This window comes from Periophthalmus magnuspinnatus, chromosome 8, assembly GCF_009829125.3.
Source record: "Periophthalmus magnuspinnatus isolate fPerMag1 chromosome 8, fPerMag1.2.pri, whole genome shotgun sequence".
NCBI classification, from domain to species: domain Eukaryota; kingdom Metazoa; phylum Chordata; class Actinopteri; order Gobiiformes; family Gobiidae; genus Periophthalmus; species Periophthalmus magnuspinnatus.
Window position 1 is genome coordinate 4,338,204 of NC_047133.1, and position 21,075 is coordinate 4,359,278.

The window sequence follows — 21,075 nt, forward strand, 5'->3', positions numbered from 1 at the left end:
AAGAAGCGGCTTGGACGAACAGCGAAACATCTTTACTCTTACAACTTTTTGTCCTTTTACTATCACAGCAAGAAGGTACAGATCTTAGCCAGAGAAAAGAAATGGTTTGAGAAAGAAAAGACAATCCATTTTTGAGCAGGAATGGGGGCCTTAGACATCACCTTTCCCTCATATATAACTCCATCCTCAGACCCAAAGCAAACAAAGGAAACAAAGGGAACACTAGAGCAAGCCAGGCGGGTGTTTCACTGTTTTCAGTGTAGTTAGCGCCTCCTTTCAGACAGATTTAAGGCAGTGTCCAGCAGTAATCTGACCAGAACTGAAGTAGCGACTTGGATGAGCAGAGAAACATCTTCACTCCTACAACTTTTTGTCCTTTTACAACAAGAAGGTTCTGGGTTTGACTCCTGGGTTGTCCGAGCCTTTCTGAATTTGCGTGTTCTGTGTCTGGGTGGGTTTCCTCTGGATCCTCATGTTCACCCCATCAACCAAAACGTGCCTCCTGACAGGTTGCCCCATGCCCCTTTACCTCCGTTGGTGCCGTCTGCTTGGCTCCACGGAGATTTTAATACCATACTGCGGAAAACTCTTGCCCAAGTAGTAACATCTCCATAAAGTCGCCGGAAAAGTTACACAGTGCACCTTATTACTGCAGTGGAAAAAAATAAGAAATGCGATTGATTCTCTGTTCTTTTCATATAGTGTGTTTAATACATATACAAAGGATAATGTAAAAATGTACAATCGTCACTATAATCTGTTATAAATGTAAAAACATCTCTCTAGGACACGTGTGGGTCAACACCTCTAATAGTAAAACAGCACAAGGAGGATTTCCGAATGGTATTTACATGGCAGTTTCTCGATATACACATTCAATAGAAGGCACATCCAAGTCCAATATGAGTCCACCCTCTGGCGTTTCCTATGACTTTGTCCCTTCATTGAAATCCATTGGTCCCAAACTATGGTAAAGATAGTGGCAGTTTTAACAGTATACGTGCATCTGCTGCTATAGGCTATGATACCTACTCATTTTATTATTATTGGTACATTATAGTATTATATATGCATATTAATCATCCAGTTTTATCTAATGTTACACAAACTATATTTTATACATTTTCCTCAGATACATTGCTTTAATAGATCATAAGTCGAGTTGATTCCATTGGTAAAGAGGCCGTTCAAGTGTCTGTGTCGTTACGTAATCCCGCTTGGTACGGTCCGCACGTTTCACCCGCTGGACGTGGAGAGCTTGGTCCAGCCCACTTCCTCGTACACGGCCGAGACCCCGCAGCAGACGGTGGCCAGGAGCTTGGTCCACGCCGCACCCACCTCCGGAGTGACCACCTGTGGGAACGCCTCTCCGAGCACCTCCAGGATCACGCCGCTCAGGATCTGGAAGACATGGTTTGAGGTCAGGTGAGTGTCCTTCATACGCTGTCTGGACAAACAAAAAGTCACCACCTGGATTTAACTAAGCAAATATGTTGGGGTTGCTGCAGTTGGTCTGGTCGAGGTTCAGCAGAATGAGGTCAGCTGACACCTGAATATACTGAATGACCAGGTTATTCCATCAATGGATTTTTGGGCATATTCCAAGACAATGCCACGATTCATCGGGATTAAACTGTGAAAGAGTGAATCAGGAGCATGAATACAGAGAGGGAGAGGGAGGGAGAGAGAGGGGGGGGGGAGAAAGGTAGAGAGAGAAATAGAAGCAGAGAGAGAAAGCAGAGAGAGGGGGGAAACAGGCAGAGAGAGAAAGATGCACAGAGAGAGAGAGAGAGTGAGAAGGAGGGAGAGAGAGAGAGAGAGGGAGAAACAGAGGCAGAGAGAGAGAGAGAGACAGATAGGGAAAGAGGGAGAGGTAGGGAGGGAGAGAGAGAGAAAGGGAGCCAGAGAGAGAAAGAGAAGCAGGGAGACAGTGGCACAGAGAGAGAGATAAAGAGGGAGAAGGAGAGAAAGGAAAAGAGAGAGAGAGAGAAACCAGAGAGGGTGGGGGACAGAGGCAGAGAGAGAGATGCACAGAGAGAGAGAGAGAAGGAGGGAGAGGGAGGGAGAGAGAGAGGAAGAAACAGAAAGAGAGAGACGGAGAGAGGGAGAGACAGAGACATCATTTTCACACATGGATTGTCCACCACAGAGTCCAGACCTTAACCCCATTGAGAATCTTTGGGATGAGCTGGAGAAGCTTTGAGCAGCGTCAGACTCGACCAGCATCAATGCAACATCTTGGTGAAGAATTAATGTGACACTGGATGGAAATAAATCTTGTGATGTTGCAGAAGCGAAATCGAAACAATGCCACAGCGAATGTGTGACGTAATCAAAGCTAAAGGAGGAAAAAGAAAATATTAGAGTGTGAAACTTTTTTTTTTTGACCAGGCAGTGTATATCAATGGAAAGAAATGTCAGATTACACACTACTACAAGACGTTGGGATCATATCTGCTTGTCCATGCTTGATCTCGTCAGATTTCAGAAGTTAAGCAAGACTGGGCCCGGTTAGTACTTAGATGGGAGACCACTGAGGATAGCAGTGGCTCTAGTTTAAACTGGTGTTGTGTCCTTACGCAAGACACTTCACCCACCTTTTCTAGTGAGTGATTGGTGATGGTCAGAAGGGCTCAGGCACAGACCACTGCCTCACTTCCATTAGTCTACCTTAGGGCAGCTATAACTTCAGTAACTTACCACCAACAAGTGTGTTTAGTGAATAAATAATGAAATGTAAAGTGCTTTAGTGTCTTAAAAGGCACTATATAGATCTGAAGCATTATTATTACACTGTTTCTGTTACTTTAATTCTTGATCATCTACTTTTTATGCTTTTGGGTTGATGACATACTCAACTGTTCTATTTTTACGATGATATTGAAACTACTAATGCACTAACACAGTGACACTAAAGCAAGATAATTGCCGTAAACCCTTTTATTAACATGCAATATATTAAAAAACATGGCAGAATGAAACACTAGTGCTTAGTTAGTATCTATAATCAGTCAAAAAAAAAAAAACACTCTACAGCTTAAATCCTGGTACAAATATTGCTACAAATAAAATAAAATAAAATAAAATAAAATAAAAACAAAATAAAAATAAAATAAAAATAAAATAAAATAAAATAAAATAAAATAAAATAAAATAAAATAAAATAAAATAAAATAAAATAAAATAAAATAAAATAAAATAAAATAAAATAAAATAAAAATAAAATAAAATAAATAAAACTACAAAAATATAAACATGATGAATTCTGAGCCCGCAAAAAATAGGTCCAGCTTTTATACATTGAATGCTAAGTCCATATAGTAATTACCATGACAGGCCTAGATGCACAATGGAAGTCAAGGATTTCTTTAGATGACTGCAGCCCTCAAAACAGCCATTTAGAGAAATTATATCACCAATCTCAATAATTATGCATATTGAGGCTGCTCCTCCATTGCTCCTCTGTGTTTTTAAGGTCCATACATATTCTGATCAAAGCCCTCAGCTGGCATTTTGTAAACATGAAAAGGACTGAATTAAACATGATATAATAAACAGATATTATGGTCCGATTTGGAAAATAATGCAATTAGTTAATTACCAACACTTTCATGTTATTCAATAGGATTCACTGGGGAACATTGAAACTAGTTTAAAGGGGATGGACTGTGCGTGTGAATGAAATTAGAGGCGACGGTAGTATATATATCACTCACCTTTACCAAAAAGTACTCATTTGAAAGAAGTATTGTGGTTTATTGTTGAAGTTTCTTACCTTGAAATAGACCGGGTCCACCTTGTGTCTCAGTGCGTGCGCCTTCCCCAACGACTTCAGGATCTGGGCCACCTTCTCTGCGTTCTCCAGGTTCTCCACGAGGCTGTTGAGGGCGTTCATGACCCGATGGGCATGCTTCCTCAGCTGGGCACTGCTCTCCAGCTCCTCTGCCTCTTCGATGTGCTTGAACTGGCTGAAGTACTGCTTGGACGAGGGGAAGTTTACGAAGAGTCTGCAAAAAAAAGGAGGGGAAAGAGACGGAAATGTAAGCACGAACAGCTGTTGTAAGCGAGCGGGTATCTCTTAATCTCTCGCACAGTGCATTTGATTTGGCAAAACCACTTTAGAGCTGGCAAGACAGCGTTAGCAAACATTAGCGCGGCATGCACTTGCGGCGTTGCTTTGTAGTTCGGTGCTTGAGAGCTATTATTAAGTTATTTAGAGACAGTATGCAATTTATAAAGCATTACACATCATTTATACTCAGATTTGTAAGCAGGCAAGACTTAAAATATGATAATAAATAGGTAAATATGATAATATATAGGTATAGAAATATGAGCATTAACCAGGAGCACGCTAAAGTACCGCCATCTGAAATTTGGTGATATAGTACTGCTATTAAAGGCTGCTGTATTGGGCTAATTTTACAAATGATTATTACATATTTGACATATTAACTGTTTTGATCATTTAAATAGATGTACTTCATGTTAACAAAGAAATACTGTTGTTAAAATGTATTTTGTTCCTAAAAATATGGATAAATAGCAGAAACGCATGAGCAATATGTTGATTATCTCACATAATATTGTATCGTGAGCCAATGGTGAATATTTGAGAAGTAACAGAATTAATAATGTCATAAAAGCCCAATATCGAGACTGACTATATAAGATCTACACTGTATTGGGTTGTAAGTTTCTAGAGCTGAAAAGATTTGGTGAATTGGCAGGATACGATGCATTATGGACTACATTACCCATGATTCTTTGCTCCTTTCCGGCGTGCGACCAGTAAACTGCTATTAAACAGTTGCTGAATGTGGTTGCATCCTTAGTAAACATACAGGCTACGAACTAAAATCATCACAAATACTTTCACATTTTTATAATTTTGTATTCCACGGAGCCATGCCTCTCGTCCAAAGAAAAACAAATACATATATATATAGTTCATGTGTCAGATGCCCTCCCTGTCATCGCCTCTTTAACTCGAGCAAATCCACCTAAAACTCCTTCATTTCTCGATGAAGCTGGCACAGGTCACACTCTCTCACCCCTATAAGAGCAAACTAAAAACACAGAGGAAACCCATTACGTTGATGAAAAACAGTGCCAGCCGTGCGTAAAGTCGTGCACTCTCATTCGCCCGTTTTATCAAGTCGTACCAATCATTTCAACATTTTTGTAGGTAAAAATATGTGAAGAGCGAAATAGTGTGCGATATATCATACAAACTGACATGCACTTGAGGTCAATTAGTGATTTGCGGCAGTTATAAAAGCTAAAATCGTCATGTGATAAGAGATACAGTATGTGGAGATGGGTGGAGATCTTCCCTTTTAGCTCAGACGGGTGCAGTTGTTTGATCCCGGGTACAAACTTTGTGTCTCTGTGCAAGACACTTGACCCACCTTCTTTGCATATGTATGAACTGGTGTGTGAGTGACTGGTGATGTCCTCAAAGGTGAAGTAAAAAGTGCAATTTGATTCGATACTGTATATTTGTGTCCCCAGATACTTGGCAAACATGTTGAAATCAAACATAACCTTTACGGATAACAATTGTAATGCAGATTTGTTCTTCGTTGTTTGTTATAATTTGGTTGTTTGGTTCACAAAATGCCACTTTCTACACTGAAACACAGCTGGTTTAAACCTAAAAGGACTCTGATCTGAATGCGACAGTTATATAATGTCATCGCTACCTAAACTCCAGCACCTGCAGCCAATCATTCATCAGTGCTAGTGCAGCCGCTGCAGCTCAGTGAGCGAATTCTGGAGGATCTGAGCTTTAACATGAGGCCTGTGCATCAACTGAGAAGGAGAAAAACTTGTATGTGTCTCTGTCTGCAGGTTAAAGCTCTGGTAAAACGGGTTCAGTTGTGATTGTAGTGTCTGATTAAAAACCGTAAGAGGACAGGCAACATAACACAAAAACTGTAACCAAATTCTGTTAGACTGTGCATCAAACTCTGCAGTGGAACAATTTAAAGGGCTAAATACAGATAGGCAAATAAATATAGGCAGTTATTATTGTTGTGTTACTGGGCAAGAAACTGATTGCTTGTGTTACTGCCATAATTTCGATTTACCTTTTATTTGAGTAATATGACAAAACTGTGGACTTTTAATTAAGATTCTCACCTGATTGAAAACGAAAAACGGCTCTCCAAGGCAGGGTTAAGTTAGAGTTAAATAAAGTAAATAAATTATGCTTAAAGGTCATTCTGCTGCCTAAGTGAGGAATGTTTATACCCATTTATGTCATTTTTATGTCTTTTTTTGATGTATTCTACTATGTAATTGTTTTATTTTAGTGGCTGAGGTGAAATAACAATACAACGCTAACGATTGTACAAGCCACGGTAAAGTTTATTCAAGTCATCAGTAAAAAATGTCTTTATTGAGCGAACGACGAGGGGGTGTGATAAATCCGTTAATCAGTAACCGTGTTTATTCTGACCACAACATAATCGTAAGGCCGTGAGAATTTTAGAGGCAAACGCAGGTCATTTCAGATCAATCTATCGCTACTTTTCAGTGGCTTCAGTCTAGGGGGGAGGGGGTGATCTGAAAACGCGACAGAAATACAAAATGGATTTAAACAGCACATTATCAGGAACCTGCCATTGGTCTGTGGGTTTATGGTTGTGTTTAGTTGTTTGATTTTCAACAAAAAGGTGAGAGTGACTAACTGAAAAACTTAGCTTGCGACTGTAATTTTTAATGTGTAATGTGTTATAGTTCCAGCTAAACCAGCTCTTTCTGGTCAGATTGTGTTAAATTAACGCTCAGATTAAAGTTTAGAGCTTCAGACAGAGCAGTGCCTACAGTTTGCGTCACACCCTCAGCTGCAACTATGAAAACTATTTAAAAAAAAAAAGTAAACCTAAATGTAAAGATCTGACGGTCACAGTGCCTTTACCTTACAGTTCAGAAGGTTTCCATGTCATGAAGCAGATCACAAACTAGATTAGAGAAAGGTCATCTATTCGACAATGTCATTTAACCCCGTTGAGTCGGATGCTATTGTTTGCAGAATCGCGGTTGCGGACTTTCCATTAGTGTAACTCTGCAACCAATTGTGCTTCATGTAAGTTTAAACGGCATCTCAAAGCAGAGGCATGGGGCTCTTTAAATATTTTACTGTTATTCGTATCCATGCTGCTGAAGGTAACGCCCCATCCCTCCTGCACCGCTGGTTTAGCAGGACGCAGACGCTTTGCAACGTTGCTGATCAAACCTGTTAATAACGCTAGTGGGAGCAACTTCAGTGAAAGAAGTCATCTGATTTGATTGTTATTAATGTTCATATCTTGAGTTATAGAAACAATCGTGAAATAAAAATACCAGGATCACGTAGAGAGGATCAATATGAACATTTTAAGACCAAATGATGAGTCTGACAGCAGCAGTTACGTGGAGAGTGGCGACTCTTTTTCAGTATAAAGTGAATTAGAGCCAGAGCCGATGGAGCCAGAAGCTCGTCCATGCTCACTTTCTGTGTGGATCGCGGCGGCTAACACATTAGCTATGTCCATTTATATATAGTCTATGGGTTTATGATATAGGTAGATTTATTTGTTTTAAAACTGGATTTTTTTCCCTTCCAAATGTTCACCCAAACAAACCAAGTAATACTTTGAAAAACATGAAAACCTGTCATATGTGACAAACAAACATGTAGAGACACACAATTCACAATGTGCCTGCTGCCCGTGCTAGAAGAATAGGATTGGGATGATTTTTTAAATTATTTTTTTGTAGCCGATACCGATAACTGATACTAACTTTTGTAAAAATTTCACAAAATGTATTTATCTGGCGTATAAAATAATTTGTTACATGTTTATGTAAACATACATGCGTATAGCACATTTCTATTTGTTCAGAAGGTCAAATCTGATGCACTAAGAACAATCTGTGAATGACACATGGGCACACAGCACCAAAAAATATCAGTATCAAATATTGATAGCGGCCGATATCTGTATTGACAAATTTTTCCAGTGCAATTCTACACACTTTTTTACAGTGTATGAAAGTGCATTGTGTTCTGCGTCCTGATTGGCTGAGGGACTGCAAAAGCAATTATTTACTTTTTATAAGGAACAAGAATATATCAATAACTCATGTTGAAAAAATAACAACCATAACAGTTTATTTCCTAATTAAATGTTTATTTGACATTGTGACATTTGGGAGAAAGCGTCACAGTCCTAGATCGTTCTGACTCTGTTCTTTCTCTGGTTTGTGGAGTTGTATCTGCATCAGTCTCCAGGATCCATCAGTCTCTTCAGACTCAGAATCCTGAAGATGCTGTTGGCTGAACGTCATCTCTCTGTCAAGTCAGTTCTTATGTTTTGATCCAATGAGGTGAATTTGGTCTTCCAATAAATTTTATCTATATATATATATATACATACAACACACCCTTAAAGGGTTAAAGATTGTGTTGTAGTTTAGTCATGGTGTCAATAATCTTGAATAATCATGAAACTGTGACGTGACATCCCTCCCCACAAAAGGAAGAGCAACAGGAAGGGCATCTGTGTTTAAAAAAACGAAAAAAAAAAAAAAAAAGGAAAAAAAACAAACAAAACAGCCACATTACCAAGGGAGCAAACCCAAAAGCAACAAAGAACAAAACTCATATAAAAACAAGAACAATGTCCCTGAATAACTCTTTAAACTCTGCTAGTTATTGAACTGTGGATTTTCCAGGGATTCAGTGTGAAGACAATCCAAAACAGACACGAGCCTGTTTCCTCTTCTGCCCCACAGGGCATTCTCAGAAGAACAAGCAGACAGACAAAATGTGGATAGAAAAGGCTCACGGCGAGCTACAAAAACCTCACTGTCTCCAACTTCCGCACCAAAAGCTAATATTTACCATTGGATTCAACAACACACATTCCATCAATCACCACTGTCTAAACTTTTCAGTAACTCTACAAGAATGAACCGCGCTTCACGAGACATAACATAAATACAAGTTACATAAAAGCTACTATAAACAAATAAGATAACAAAAACGAGCAGCCCACGCGATCTCACACCTAGCATGATGCCTTCTCCTTAAAGGACCTATATTATTTTTAAGCTATTTTCTATTTCATAATCATGGTCAGAATTGTGTTTTATTTCATTCATGCAAGTTTGAGTAACCCTGCGTTTTTAATCTGTCTTTTTCTCATGAGCGTCAAACAATCTGTCCCACCTGATGATGTCATAAGCCTCTCCAGGAAGTGTAAAAGTTTTTATTTTATATTTACATGTTTTAAGTCCACACACACGTTCACTGGATTCATTCTTAAAATTACAGCACTCAAAAAGCCTTCCGTTAAAAAAAAAAAAGTATAGTCCTGCCTATATGTAGCACAGCAGCTATTGTTTTTAGCCTGATTTAAACTGCTTGCTGCCCTCTACTGACAACACCGACATTTTGTATTCACTGGGTAGTTACCTTTACCGTTGTATATTTTTATTTTATATGATTACCCTTTTTTATGTTTGCATTAATACCCTAAAAGAAACTCCTAATTTGATAATTGTGTTCATTGATAATGGCGATACAAGTGTTTGGTTAGCATGCTAGTTGTTGTTAACATTACAGTGATAGCAAAAATTCCACACTTGCCTCTGAAAGTTGCGAAAAACGTCTTTTTTTAAACTCGCAATGGACATTTAGGATGTTAGGAACGCATTAGGAAAGAGGAGTTTGACTGCTGCAAAAAGTTTAACCTCCTGAGCCCTGGTGTCCTCATCTGTGGACAACACATTGTGGGTTGTTTAGGCCACAGTGCAAATTTTTCAAAGAACAGCAACAAGAACATGGTAAATTTTGAATATTTCTAAGAGTTTAGAATATTTATTTATTTTTAATTTTAATTTACTTTTATTTTATTTTTTATGTATTTATTTTATTTATTTATTTTTTGTATTATTATTTTTTAATTTTATTTTTTATTGTATTTTAATATATATATATTTTTTAATTTTATTTATTTTTTTCATTTAATTTTATTTTTATTTAAAGGCATACGTCTTCCTGCACCTGTCAGCAGCACAAATGAGACACATTGTTCCTAGAGGCACAATTGTTTCTCATTTTGTTTTTTTTACACAAAATGTATGTGTTCAAGCAGTTAATATTTTTAAAATAAAGTCCTGCAAGAGCTCGGGTCTCTGGAGGTTAAAATGAAGTAGTCAATTTTTTCCCCATATTTTTGTAAAAAAAAAAAACGTAAAAGAATCCAACTGTATAACTGTACTAAAGCTTCTGAGTTTCCGTAGGTCTGTCCTGACAATTACTGACAGCTGGATCATTATATTTTAGGTAGATTTTTGTTATTTTTGTTGTAATATGAAAAAAAAAACAAGCAAGGAACTTCTTTGGCTAATTATTGGTTCATTCTATTGTTTATCTGTTGCACCTCCTGCTCTTTAATGATTCGCAGTATATCTCTGTGCCAATATATCGACCTCCAATGTGTGATATGTTTTCCTGTCTATCTTATCCCCACATGACTCCAGAGGCACATTGACCCTCGCAGGAATGTGCCAAACCTAAAAGCCCCTCCCTAAAGCCAGCAGGAGCCCAGCCAATGAGTCTAAATCATGTGTGTGGACATAAATCCTCATGTCACTTGGCTTCCTCAACTTGTACATCCACAAAATGATGACACAGAATGATAATAAAGAGTATAAAAAATGGTGGAAAATAACCAGCGGGAAAAAAACCCAAACTTGTGACGTTCCTACTTCCTACATTTTTGAATGCACACATAACTTACTGATCTGTTATCTGTATTTATTTCGACATCTGGAAAATACTAAAAGCCAAAATTGTTTCACGGATCAGACTTGAACGACTGAGGAATTACACAGACGTCTGGAACATATATGTCTGCACAAAGCATGTTTTGAGGAAGTAGTAGCGTATATTATGTCATTATATTAAGAATGACCTTTAAATACAAAAGGTTAGTTTTATATAATTACTTTTATTTGAAATAGAGCTATAGTTGTATCTATTTTAATCAGTTACTTTTCCTTAGATGATTTTATGTTTACTTCAATTAACTGCTTAAAGTTGCACTATGTAACTTTCCTGGTGGAGGTTGTGTCAGCTGCTTGTTTCTTTGGAGATGTTGTTAATTTTCCTGGAATGTTCCCCAGTGTGGCATTAAAGACATACACAGTGCATTGATTCAACTGCAGGTGTTTTCATTGCTCAATTATACCTTGAAAAACATTTTTACAGTGAGCAGGGTGGCCTCTCCGCAGATATGACCTGTGACTTGGCCTGCCTGGTGTCTCTGCAGTGATAGATATGTTTAATGCCATACTGTGGTATATTTTAGGTAAAGCAAACACATTTACATGAAGACAGGTGGCGGATTCTCTATTATAAAAGTTACAAAGTGCACCTTTAAATGACCAAAAAATACATTTTTAGCAAAAAATCTTCTTTATCTGGAAACAATATTTATTAAAAACGAAAAACACATTTCTCCACAAATGTTAAAGGAGTTAAAGGAAGGAGTTATCTGCCATTTTTACTTGAACTTCATTTAACCTCTGTGAATTAGTGGAACTACAGGGAAAAAACAAAACAATTTCTTTCAGTGAAATTCTAACAAAACAAAAAAAATGGAGAAATTGATGTCAGCTGGGATGGGGATGTTATTTTAAATTTATTTATTTATTTTTGAATTAATTTTATTGATTTGTTTTGTACAGGGTGGGTGATATTTCTATATTTATGCGCTCGTATTTTGTACAATTCTACCACACTGTGCTCGTGCGTTAAAAAAAACAAAAAAAAACGGGGACAACTAAAATATATTTCAATGTAATCTGTCTTTCTATTGGTGTTCTAATTAAAACATTTGGAAAAAAAGAAACTGATGTCCACAATTTATGTACAATTTACTTTTATGTAGTAGTTTTACGTTATTATGTGCAGTTACTTATAATTCACAGTTGAAGTTTGAACTTTGACGAGCACTTTCTTCCTAATGACACTTTTAACTTGACTTAACTTTCTTTACTTCCACTTCCCACCACTTGTTTCTTTTCTAATAATAAGTTTGGCGTGTGATTCGGGGCATCTCCTGCGGTGATGACCTCTTTGCGCGTCCAAGGGTGGCGAACGTTCAAGCTAATTTAATGAGAAAATTTAAACAGTCATTTGGAAGCTTTAATCCCTCCTTAACTGAAGAAGTGCTCCTCAATTATAAACGGCAATTACTCGCAACTTTGGCTTTCACGTCCTCAGCTGCCCCGAGGACACAACCCGAGTTAAGAGCAAAGGAAAAAAAAACAACAAGACAATTCACCGCGCGCCGCTCAAGTCTCAAATGTCTCTACTCCTGTGACGCTCGGAAAATGAAAAACACATTGAAAGTGTTGACATAATGACTGTGAGTATGTGTCCAGCCCTGCCTCTTAACTTTCACCTGCAACAGTCAAAAAGGATTATAAAAGTACACAGTTTGGGGCAGTAAATCGAGACTGAGCTGCATATTTTGGCGCTTTTTGACATAAATAACAAAGCCACATTGTGAAAATAATATCTAGACGAGCTGTGATTAGTTGAATTTAAATTAAAGTCAAATTCGTGGTTTGATTTTAAGATTGTGGAGGGATCTCTTTTTTTAAAAATGTTTGCAAGAAACTCTAAACTCTACATCTTAACCCTTTAAGGACTGAGCACGTGTAGACTTTTATTCTTTTTTTAGCCATAAAAATCATGTTAAAGGAAGTATAAGCATGTACTTTTGCCTTTTTTTCCTCTATTTTACATATCCATCTTATAACTTGGCCGTTGTTTCACCGTATTTTTCCTTCAACGCATCGAATAACTGACTGGTAGAATCCCGTCGACACCTGCGCTCTGATTGGTCGTCTTCGAGGGACAACATAAGCAGATTACCGTAGTGACAGTGACATATTTACAGAGCTCCGTGCCTCTGCTTTGAGACGCCGTTTGAATTTACGTGATAGAACAGTCGGTTGCGGAGTTACGGTAATGGAAAGTCGGCGAAAGCGAGTCTAACGGCGGCGATAGCATCCGACGCTACAGGGTTGATATAAATAAACCCATCTACCAAATTGTAAAAACTGCAGTTATTCCAAACTTTTTGTTACTTCTGCCAACAACCTGACAAATCTTAATCATAATCCTGTGTTTAAGACGTTTAGACATGTTCGGAAATTCTTGGGATTCTTGTTAGTTCAGAGGTCTTCGGTCAAGTCAGTGCTCCTTGACCCGCATAAAATGTGCACTTTGAGGTGAATTCTCTTTGAAAGTGGATTCTTCACCTGGAATTTGACCCGGGGTCGGGTCACGGGGACGGCATTCCCAAGTCAGCCGAGAGAAACGCCCTGAGTCTTCCTCGGGGCCTCCTCGTGATGGGACATGCCCGGAATACCACCCTAGAGCATCGTGAACAGACGCCCGGCTCGGTTCCTCAACGTGGAGGAGCAGCGGCTTTACTCCGAGCTCCTCAAACTCATTTCAACCGCTTGTATTCGCGATCTTTGTCCTTTCTGTCATTACCCAAAGCTCGTGGACGTAGTAGGGACGTAGATTGACCGGTAAATCGAGAACTTTGCCTTCCGACTCGGCTCCTTCTTCACCACGACGGACCGATACAGCGACCAGCGACCGCATCACTACAGACCGTCAATCGCACGCTCCATCCTCCCCTCACCCCTGAACAAGACCGGTAAACGGAAACGTAGCAGCAAAAAGACAGAAGCAAAATCATTTACATAGATAATAAAAAAACAATGGTCCAAAAACTGAACCTTGTGGTACTCCATATTTTACAGAACAAGACCCAGAGATACTTAAACAACCTCCACTTTACCCCATTTTATTTTGATTATAAAACAAAAAAACACTGCTCAATCTGAAAAACTATGAAAAACACACTTCGTTTTTACCATATTACCCAGCCTTGATTTGACTTAAGAACAAACACTCATATTTTAGAGCGCACCAGACAGCTGCGCACACCCGTAAATGAAATGTGAATGAAGCGGAGCGATAAACCAAACCCATGATTTCAGGCTCTGATTGCCGGTGATGGATTGGAGTTGCCATGCCTTCTACGCCGACATTTCCACAGACCCGATAAGGAGAGGGGAGTCGGGTCTCTCTGCCAAAGGTGTATGACAGATGCATTTGAGTGTTTACCCAGCAGTACCAGTGTGATAAATGGGATTAAGAAGGAGAGAGAAAGAGAGAGAGCGGCTCGGGGATATTAGAAATGCAGAAATGTAGCTGGATTTGGAAGCCAGTATTTTATTATAAGCATGTTTTCAGTTAGCATGTGCGATTTGGGTTTTGTTATGGTTATATTTAAACACTCTGTACCTGATCTTTTCCATTTGAGCGAAAATTATCTTTCCCCAGTATAGATATATTATATAAGCTGCTCTTGAGGTCAAAATAAGTCTGCCGCGTGCTGTCTGCGTCTAATTACTACGCGCGTTATTGTCTGATGATCAGGAATGCGTGTTAGCAGGCTAGTTGTTGCCCGACGCGGCAAAATTCAAAACAAATTGGTCTCTGTTGTGAGGAATAACTTTGGAACGCTGCAAATCGTGTTTTGTTCTTCACGTTTTTAAGACAGTAAATATCTAGACTTTTGATGACTGTTTTTAGCGTTCAAAAGACTTAATAGTTTGTTTTAATTTGTTAATCGCTATGGCAACTGTGCTTATTGTATTATCCTGAAACCCGCAGATTCAGACAGGTGGAAACGTGTCTGCGGTTCTGGTTTTGTTGTTTAGTTTGAGACCAGTTTAGTCCTAATGTAAGATAAGATAAGATACTTTTTTTGGTTCAGTTCTAGTCTTGTTCTAGCCCTGATCTAGTCCTGTTCTAGTCCTGGTCTAGTCCCGGTTTAGTTCTGGTCTAGTCCTGGTTTAGTTCTGGTCTAGCCCTGTTCTAGTCTTGTTCTAGTCTTGTTCTAGTCCTGTTCTAGTTCTGTTCTAGTCTTGTTCTGGTCCTGTTCTAGTTCTGGTCTAGTCCTGGTCTAGTCCTGGTCTAGTCCCGGTTTAGTCCTGGTCTAGTCCTGATCTAATTATGGTCTAGTCCCGGTTTAGTTCTGGTCTAGTCTTGTTCTAGTCTTGTTCTAGTCCTGGTTTAGTCCTAGTCTAGTCCCCGTCTAGCCCTGGTTTAGCCCTAGTCTAGTCCTCTTCTAGTCCAGTTTTGGTCTTGTTCTAGTGCTGGTCTAGTTCCGATCTAGTCCTATTCTAGTCCTGATCTAGCCTTGTCCTAGTCCCGGTCTAGTCCTGGTCTAGTCCTGGTCTAGTCTTGTTCTAGTCCTGTTCTAGTCCTGGTTTAGTCCTGGTCTAGTCCTGGTCTAATCCTCTTCTAGTCCAGTTTTGGTCTTGTTCTAGTGCTGGTCTGGTTCTAATCTAGTCCTATTCTAGTCCTGATCTAGCCTTGTCCTAGTCCAGTTCTAGTCCAGTTCTAGTCCTGGTCTAGTCCAGTTCTAGTCCTGGTCTAGTCCTGGTCTATTTCTCAAACCCAGTCAGATGTATTTTTCATTGACTGTTTTTGCTTTTTCTTATTTTGGGGTTTAAGACTTTAAATGTCATCGGTCCAAATTCTGAAACATCTGAAACCCGTGAGCCGATTTAACCTTCACAGATTTAAGCATCCACCAGCGCAAATGTCAATTTTGAGTGTATACGTGTTAAAAATAAACCCAAATTTATAATAACTATACTTCAGAATATATAAAAATAGAATACTGATGTTCTCCAGACACAACTCCACTTGTAAATAAAAGGAATAGCAATTTAGATTTAACTTGCTACGGCAAAATGGTTTATTAAAACACTGCAGAAATGTTATTGAAATAAAATATCACATTTATATCATCGTGCAGACTCGAGCGTAAGGAGGATATGGCAAATGGGATAAGTTATTTGTGGGAGTTTGTATTTATATAACATGGATTAGAATGGTAAGAGGCATGGTCGTACTTTCTAGGCCAAAATGTGAATAAATGGATAGAGTGAGGAACGAAAAACAGGAAAATGAACCTCGAAGGGACTTTAAAGGTTCTATTTTGTTATATTTAGACCAAAACTGGACCAAAACAAGATTATAACTAGTACTAGACTAGACCCAGAAGCACAGATTTCAGCGTTTTCAGATGGAACCAATACTTTTCGTGATTGTTTTGATACTACACACGAGGTTTAACGACTTCTTTACACATGTCGGTGCGTCTTTTGCCCAGAAAATTAACAAAACAAAGGTCCATTAAGCTACGTAAAGGGTTCGTTTACATCCTTAAGTCATTTTGCGCCGCCTAACTCTAGTGAAGCGAAGGAAAACATCACCATAATGGAATAAGTGTCTCTGAAAGATTAAAGATGTGATACCTACAGTTATTGATCCACTCACGTTTATTTCCTCATTGTCTTTGAAAACTGGCGTAGCTAAACTGGCATATCTGAGCTAAAGAAAAAGCTAAAGTTATACCTTTGCACACTGCCTGGCCCAAAAAAAAAAAGGTCACACACTAATATTTTGTTGGATCGCCTTTTTTTTTGGCCATGCAGTAAAATAAAAACATAAAAAAGTATAAAAACTGTATATTATTCTTGCCATGTTTCTCAAAGATCTTAGAAAAAACTTGTATACAAAAGACTTTATCAACACCTGATTACAAATGACATTTTATACAATTATCAGTATGAATTTATCAAAACTCATTCCTCTTATACGGCTCTAATTGAACATGTGGACAGAATTAATTCAGCTTTAGAAAATAATGAATTTGCAGTAATCGTGTTTTTAGATGCTGTAATATTTTGCTTTTAAAATGACATAATTGTGGTTTAAGGGATAAGGTGTATAAATGGTTGTGTGACTATTTAACTAAAAGAAAACGGTATGTTTCTATGAGCAGTCAAGTATCAGAAATTAAGTCTATAAAATATGGAGTACCACAAGGTTCAGTTTTTGGACCATTGTTTTTTTTATTATCTATGTAAATGATTTTGCTTCTGTCTTTGCTGCTACGTTTCCATTTACGAGTGACAGAAAAACAGAGATGTCGATGTTCTTATTATTAAGGTAGTAAACTGTGACCTCATTCATTTTTCACAGTAGTTCAAAGCAAATAAATTGTGATTAAATGTAAAAAAAACTTCATGTTATTCGCTGGATGTTAAAAAATATGCTTCCCATCTAATCAAAATTTTCACAAACCAAGAAAATATAACTAGAGTTTCATCGACATGCTTCCTAAGTGTATGGATTGGGGATAAATTGAGTTGGAAAGAACATATCGAACATGTTTGCAAAAAGTTCCAGCGTTATTCCACCAGACAGATGAGCTGCATACGACTTTATACGAGAAAACGCACAGCAATTTTCATTTTGTCGTTACGGTTCACAATCACGGAACAGTCCAGAGCTTCTTGAAACCTCAGTGTCTGTGTCGTACAAATCTAAATACTAATTTAAGACGATGACGCAATATTTGAGTGATCATCATATTTGACTTAACTGAGGCCATAATGTAATGTGCAGGTAAAAAAATATAAATTATCTTTAAACTTTTTTATCTTTGGTCATGATCATTGACAATGAAAAATGTTTTAATCTTCTGGGAGCAGTTTTCAAAAGACTTTTTATCTTCTACCACTCCCTCGCACACGATAATTGTTGTTCATTATACATAAGCATTTTTTTTGGCTGTCAAACCCGTTTCTATGAACTGCACAATTAACAAGCGCTAAATAAACAGATTGACGCCTTAATTGTGTCTTCATTGTGATTAAATTTGCGATATAAGTTTAAAAAGTCGGATTCTGTTCATGCAGAGTGTGAACAACTCAAGAGCATTAACCTTTGAGAGAAAACATCAGAAATATGAACTGATAAACTACAAGGATCTGCTGCATTTCAACGTGTTTGTGGACGTCTAAACTACAGGAATAACAAGACTTTCTATTAAAAATGTTATTCTTTGCAGAGGACTTTTTATTATCTAATTAACTGCAGTCTTGGCAATTTGATGACTGCACCAACGCGACTTTTAATTTAACTGGAATATTGTACAGCGCTAATATTAAACAACATTTCTAGTAGATCATTATTACATTTTCTTTGAGTTTTCTCTGAGCTGAAACATAAATTGAAGCGTAATGTTATATTTTTATGTGACTTCGTCTGTAAATCGGCCTTGGATCTAGTGTTGTCGCGTTACATGTTTAAATAAACCGTACGTCGCCTTTGCTCTAAACTCATTTTTCTCATTTTTCTCATGTGTGTGAACAGACCAGGCCTCATGTGAACCTCCAGAATTCAGTCACTGAGCTGCAGCGGCTGCACTAGCACAGAGTCACGGTTAGCCGCATGTGCTGGGGTTTACGTAGCGACGACTCAGATCAGAGAGAGTCTTTTTTAGATTTAAACCAACCGGATGGAGAGACTGATGTGAGGCTCATCCTGTTTTCTGATTGGACAAACATCTCAACAACCAAAACATCAAATTATAACTTAGCCATTGTTTCTGTAATTAAAAACGCATCGACATTACGATTATCCTCAGTAAAAGCTACACTTGATTTACCTCGTCTCCAGAGCACAGGTCATGTTCGTGATATTTCGCTTCTTAATTCAAAATCAAAACGTACGTACTTGCCCTTTCCAAATAAAACGGATTAACAACAAGCCCACCTGACCAGGATGGCGACCCCGGCAGCATCGCAGTTCTCGTAGACTTTTGCCCACGAATCCTGGATCATCACTCTCTCCTTGTCAGTCAGCGGGCTCGGGCTCTCCAGGTGGTCCTTCTCTCCATCTCCTTGCATCTTCTCTATCCCTCTAAAACAGACAACACGGGATACACAGTCAAAAAAAACAACAACAAAAAACGTGCGATTTACGTTTTAGTGCTAGGATTCTGTTCAAAGTTCACATTTTAAACACGTCCTGGAGAATTGACTGAAATATAAACTGGCAAACTAATCCAAGAATCACATTTTAGAACATGCAGCGCTGATCTAAACTACAAGGTTAGACCGGATATTTTGTTGTTTGCAGAGGAAATTATGCCACTTCAAAAATTGCTACCTTTCCGATCTGCTAATTGCATCCATTCAAATTTAGATGAATCTTGAAGCCCCAGCGTGCACGTGCCTCAGCCTGTTCACCCGCCGCTGTCAGGATACCCTTCCCCCTTTCTGCAAAAACAAACACTCCATCTCTCACCTTTTTCACGGACGAGAGAAGAAATAGTCCCTGATTCCTGGTTTTATCCCTCCTCCTCTCCTCCGACGGTCTTCGCTCGTCCTCGCCACTGGAGCTGAGGTTGAGTGTTGAGTGCGCACCAAGCTGGAGAGACACACAAGAAAAGGCACGCAGCGGACGAGGAGGAGCCACTCGCTTACATGCACCCTCTCTCCCTTTCTCTCTCTCTCTTTCCTTCTCCGTCTCTCCCTCCCTCTGTCTTCCTTTCTCTCTTTCTCTCCAGTCTCTACCCACCTCACCTTTGGAGGAGGTACGGTAACAACACGGGGGGGGGAGATAAGAGTGACACAAACTCAAGCTTTGAGGTGAAATTAGGATTGCACAATTTGAGGAAGAGCAATTATCACCTCAGAACGTCCGATGTAAACGATAAAATATCTTAATTTGATCAAAAAACCTGCAAAGATGCTCTGAAATGCACGGGATATACCGCAAGTTTCATGATATTTCTCGAGTCAATCGTCCTGCAGAGGTTTACAATGTGGACTCTGAACAGAACCCTACTTTTACAGCAAATCTAATCTCATTTTAAATCATAATAATTGTCATAAATATTGTCAAACAGATTTAATCCTGAATCTTACAGCCTTAGCTAGAATATTTATATGTTGTGATACTAAATTTGGTGATATTGTGGGCTAATTTATAGATATATATATATAGCCATCAGTACTTTTTGGTATATTATGGCAAATTAGTCCTGAATATTTAAGATGTTCACTGTTTTAACGATTAAAATGGGTGTATTTCTTAAGTTTGTGCATGTAATTGTTCAAGTTTAACAAAGAAATCGCGCTGTTAACATATATTTGGTTCATAAAAATAGTGCTATATATCGCAAAACATAATGTGCAATGTATTATTTATGATCACAGATATTGCAAAATTGTGATATTATCAGATCCTGTTTCATATTTGCAGCTCTACAAAACACAAAATTACCGTCAGGATAAACATAATCATTCCAAAAGTTGAATTTTGAGTAGATTAACCTGCCCTGACACCGAATCTGTGCAAAACCAAACAGTTGAAGATAAACCAGCCCCGACGAATGGGGTCATGTTTTGGATTGTGTTGGATTTGGGGTTTTTTAAAGTAACAAAATACACCTGAGAGCGGTGAAGTGACGGAGATCGGGTTCAACAATGTTCTCTGATGACCCCCGGAGCAGGGCAGGGACGGCCGCGTTTTAGGCAACCAACGCTTTGTACACAGACAAGTTAGAGAGAGGGCAGCTATAGAGGCATCAGATAGGAGGTTATTTAAAGCCTTACAGGGGAGGTGCAATGTTCAGTAGGTGTGAACCTGTGTTAAACATTGACAGAGCGCCTGATAGTATACCACATGCACACTCAGGCAAGAAACAGCACAGGAAAATACCACGAAACCTGCTATAGTTGGTGTAAATGACAAGGTGACACGCAGATATTTGTACGGCTTAAGTCAACTAAAGGAGTTCTTAGCCAACTAAAGCCATGTCCTGCAGAAAGTACAAGTGAACAGCATCTTCATGAGCCAAAATATCGATTAAAACGTCTAAGCGCTTCCAGTAGCTCAATCCGTGACTTCTACGTTCTGCTGCGGTCCATATAAATCCTTATCGTCCCAATAAAATGCAAGGATATGATAAACATTTATTTGTCTCATCATGGGGGGATTACAGTGTTGCGACGCAAAGTTCAGGAACAGCAGAGGAAAAAGAAACATGCAGTCAGAATCAAGATTAATAACTACTAAAAGACTTAACAATGAACGTAAATCCTAAAACTATAAGACTG

The 21,075-nt window shown here is 38.5% G+C and overlaps 1 protein-coding gene across 1 annotated transcript; it reads right to left on the reverse strand.

Annotated features, from left to right (window-relative positions):
• Window positions 1-681: 681 nt before the first annotated feature.
• Window positions 682-19,602, reverse strand: LOC117374546 (cytoglobin-1-like). Its single transcript, XM_033970703.2, has 4 exons — window positions 19,259-19,602; window positions 18,725-18,871; window positions 3,776-4,007; window positions 682-1,401 (listed from the first exon to the last, which is right to left on the reverse strand). The coding sequence occupies exons 2-4, from the start codon at window positions 18,856-18,858 to the stop codon at window positions 1,237-1,239; spliced, it is 531 nt and encodes a 176-aa protein (XP_033826594.1). The 5' UTR covers window positions 18,859-18,871; window positions 19,259-19,602; the 3' UTR covers window positions 682-1,236.
• Window positions 19,603-21,075: the final 1,473 nt, after the last annotated feature.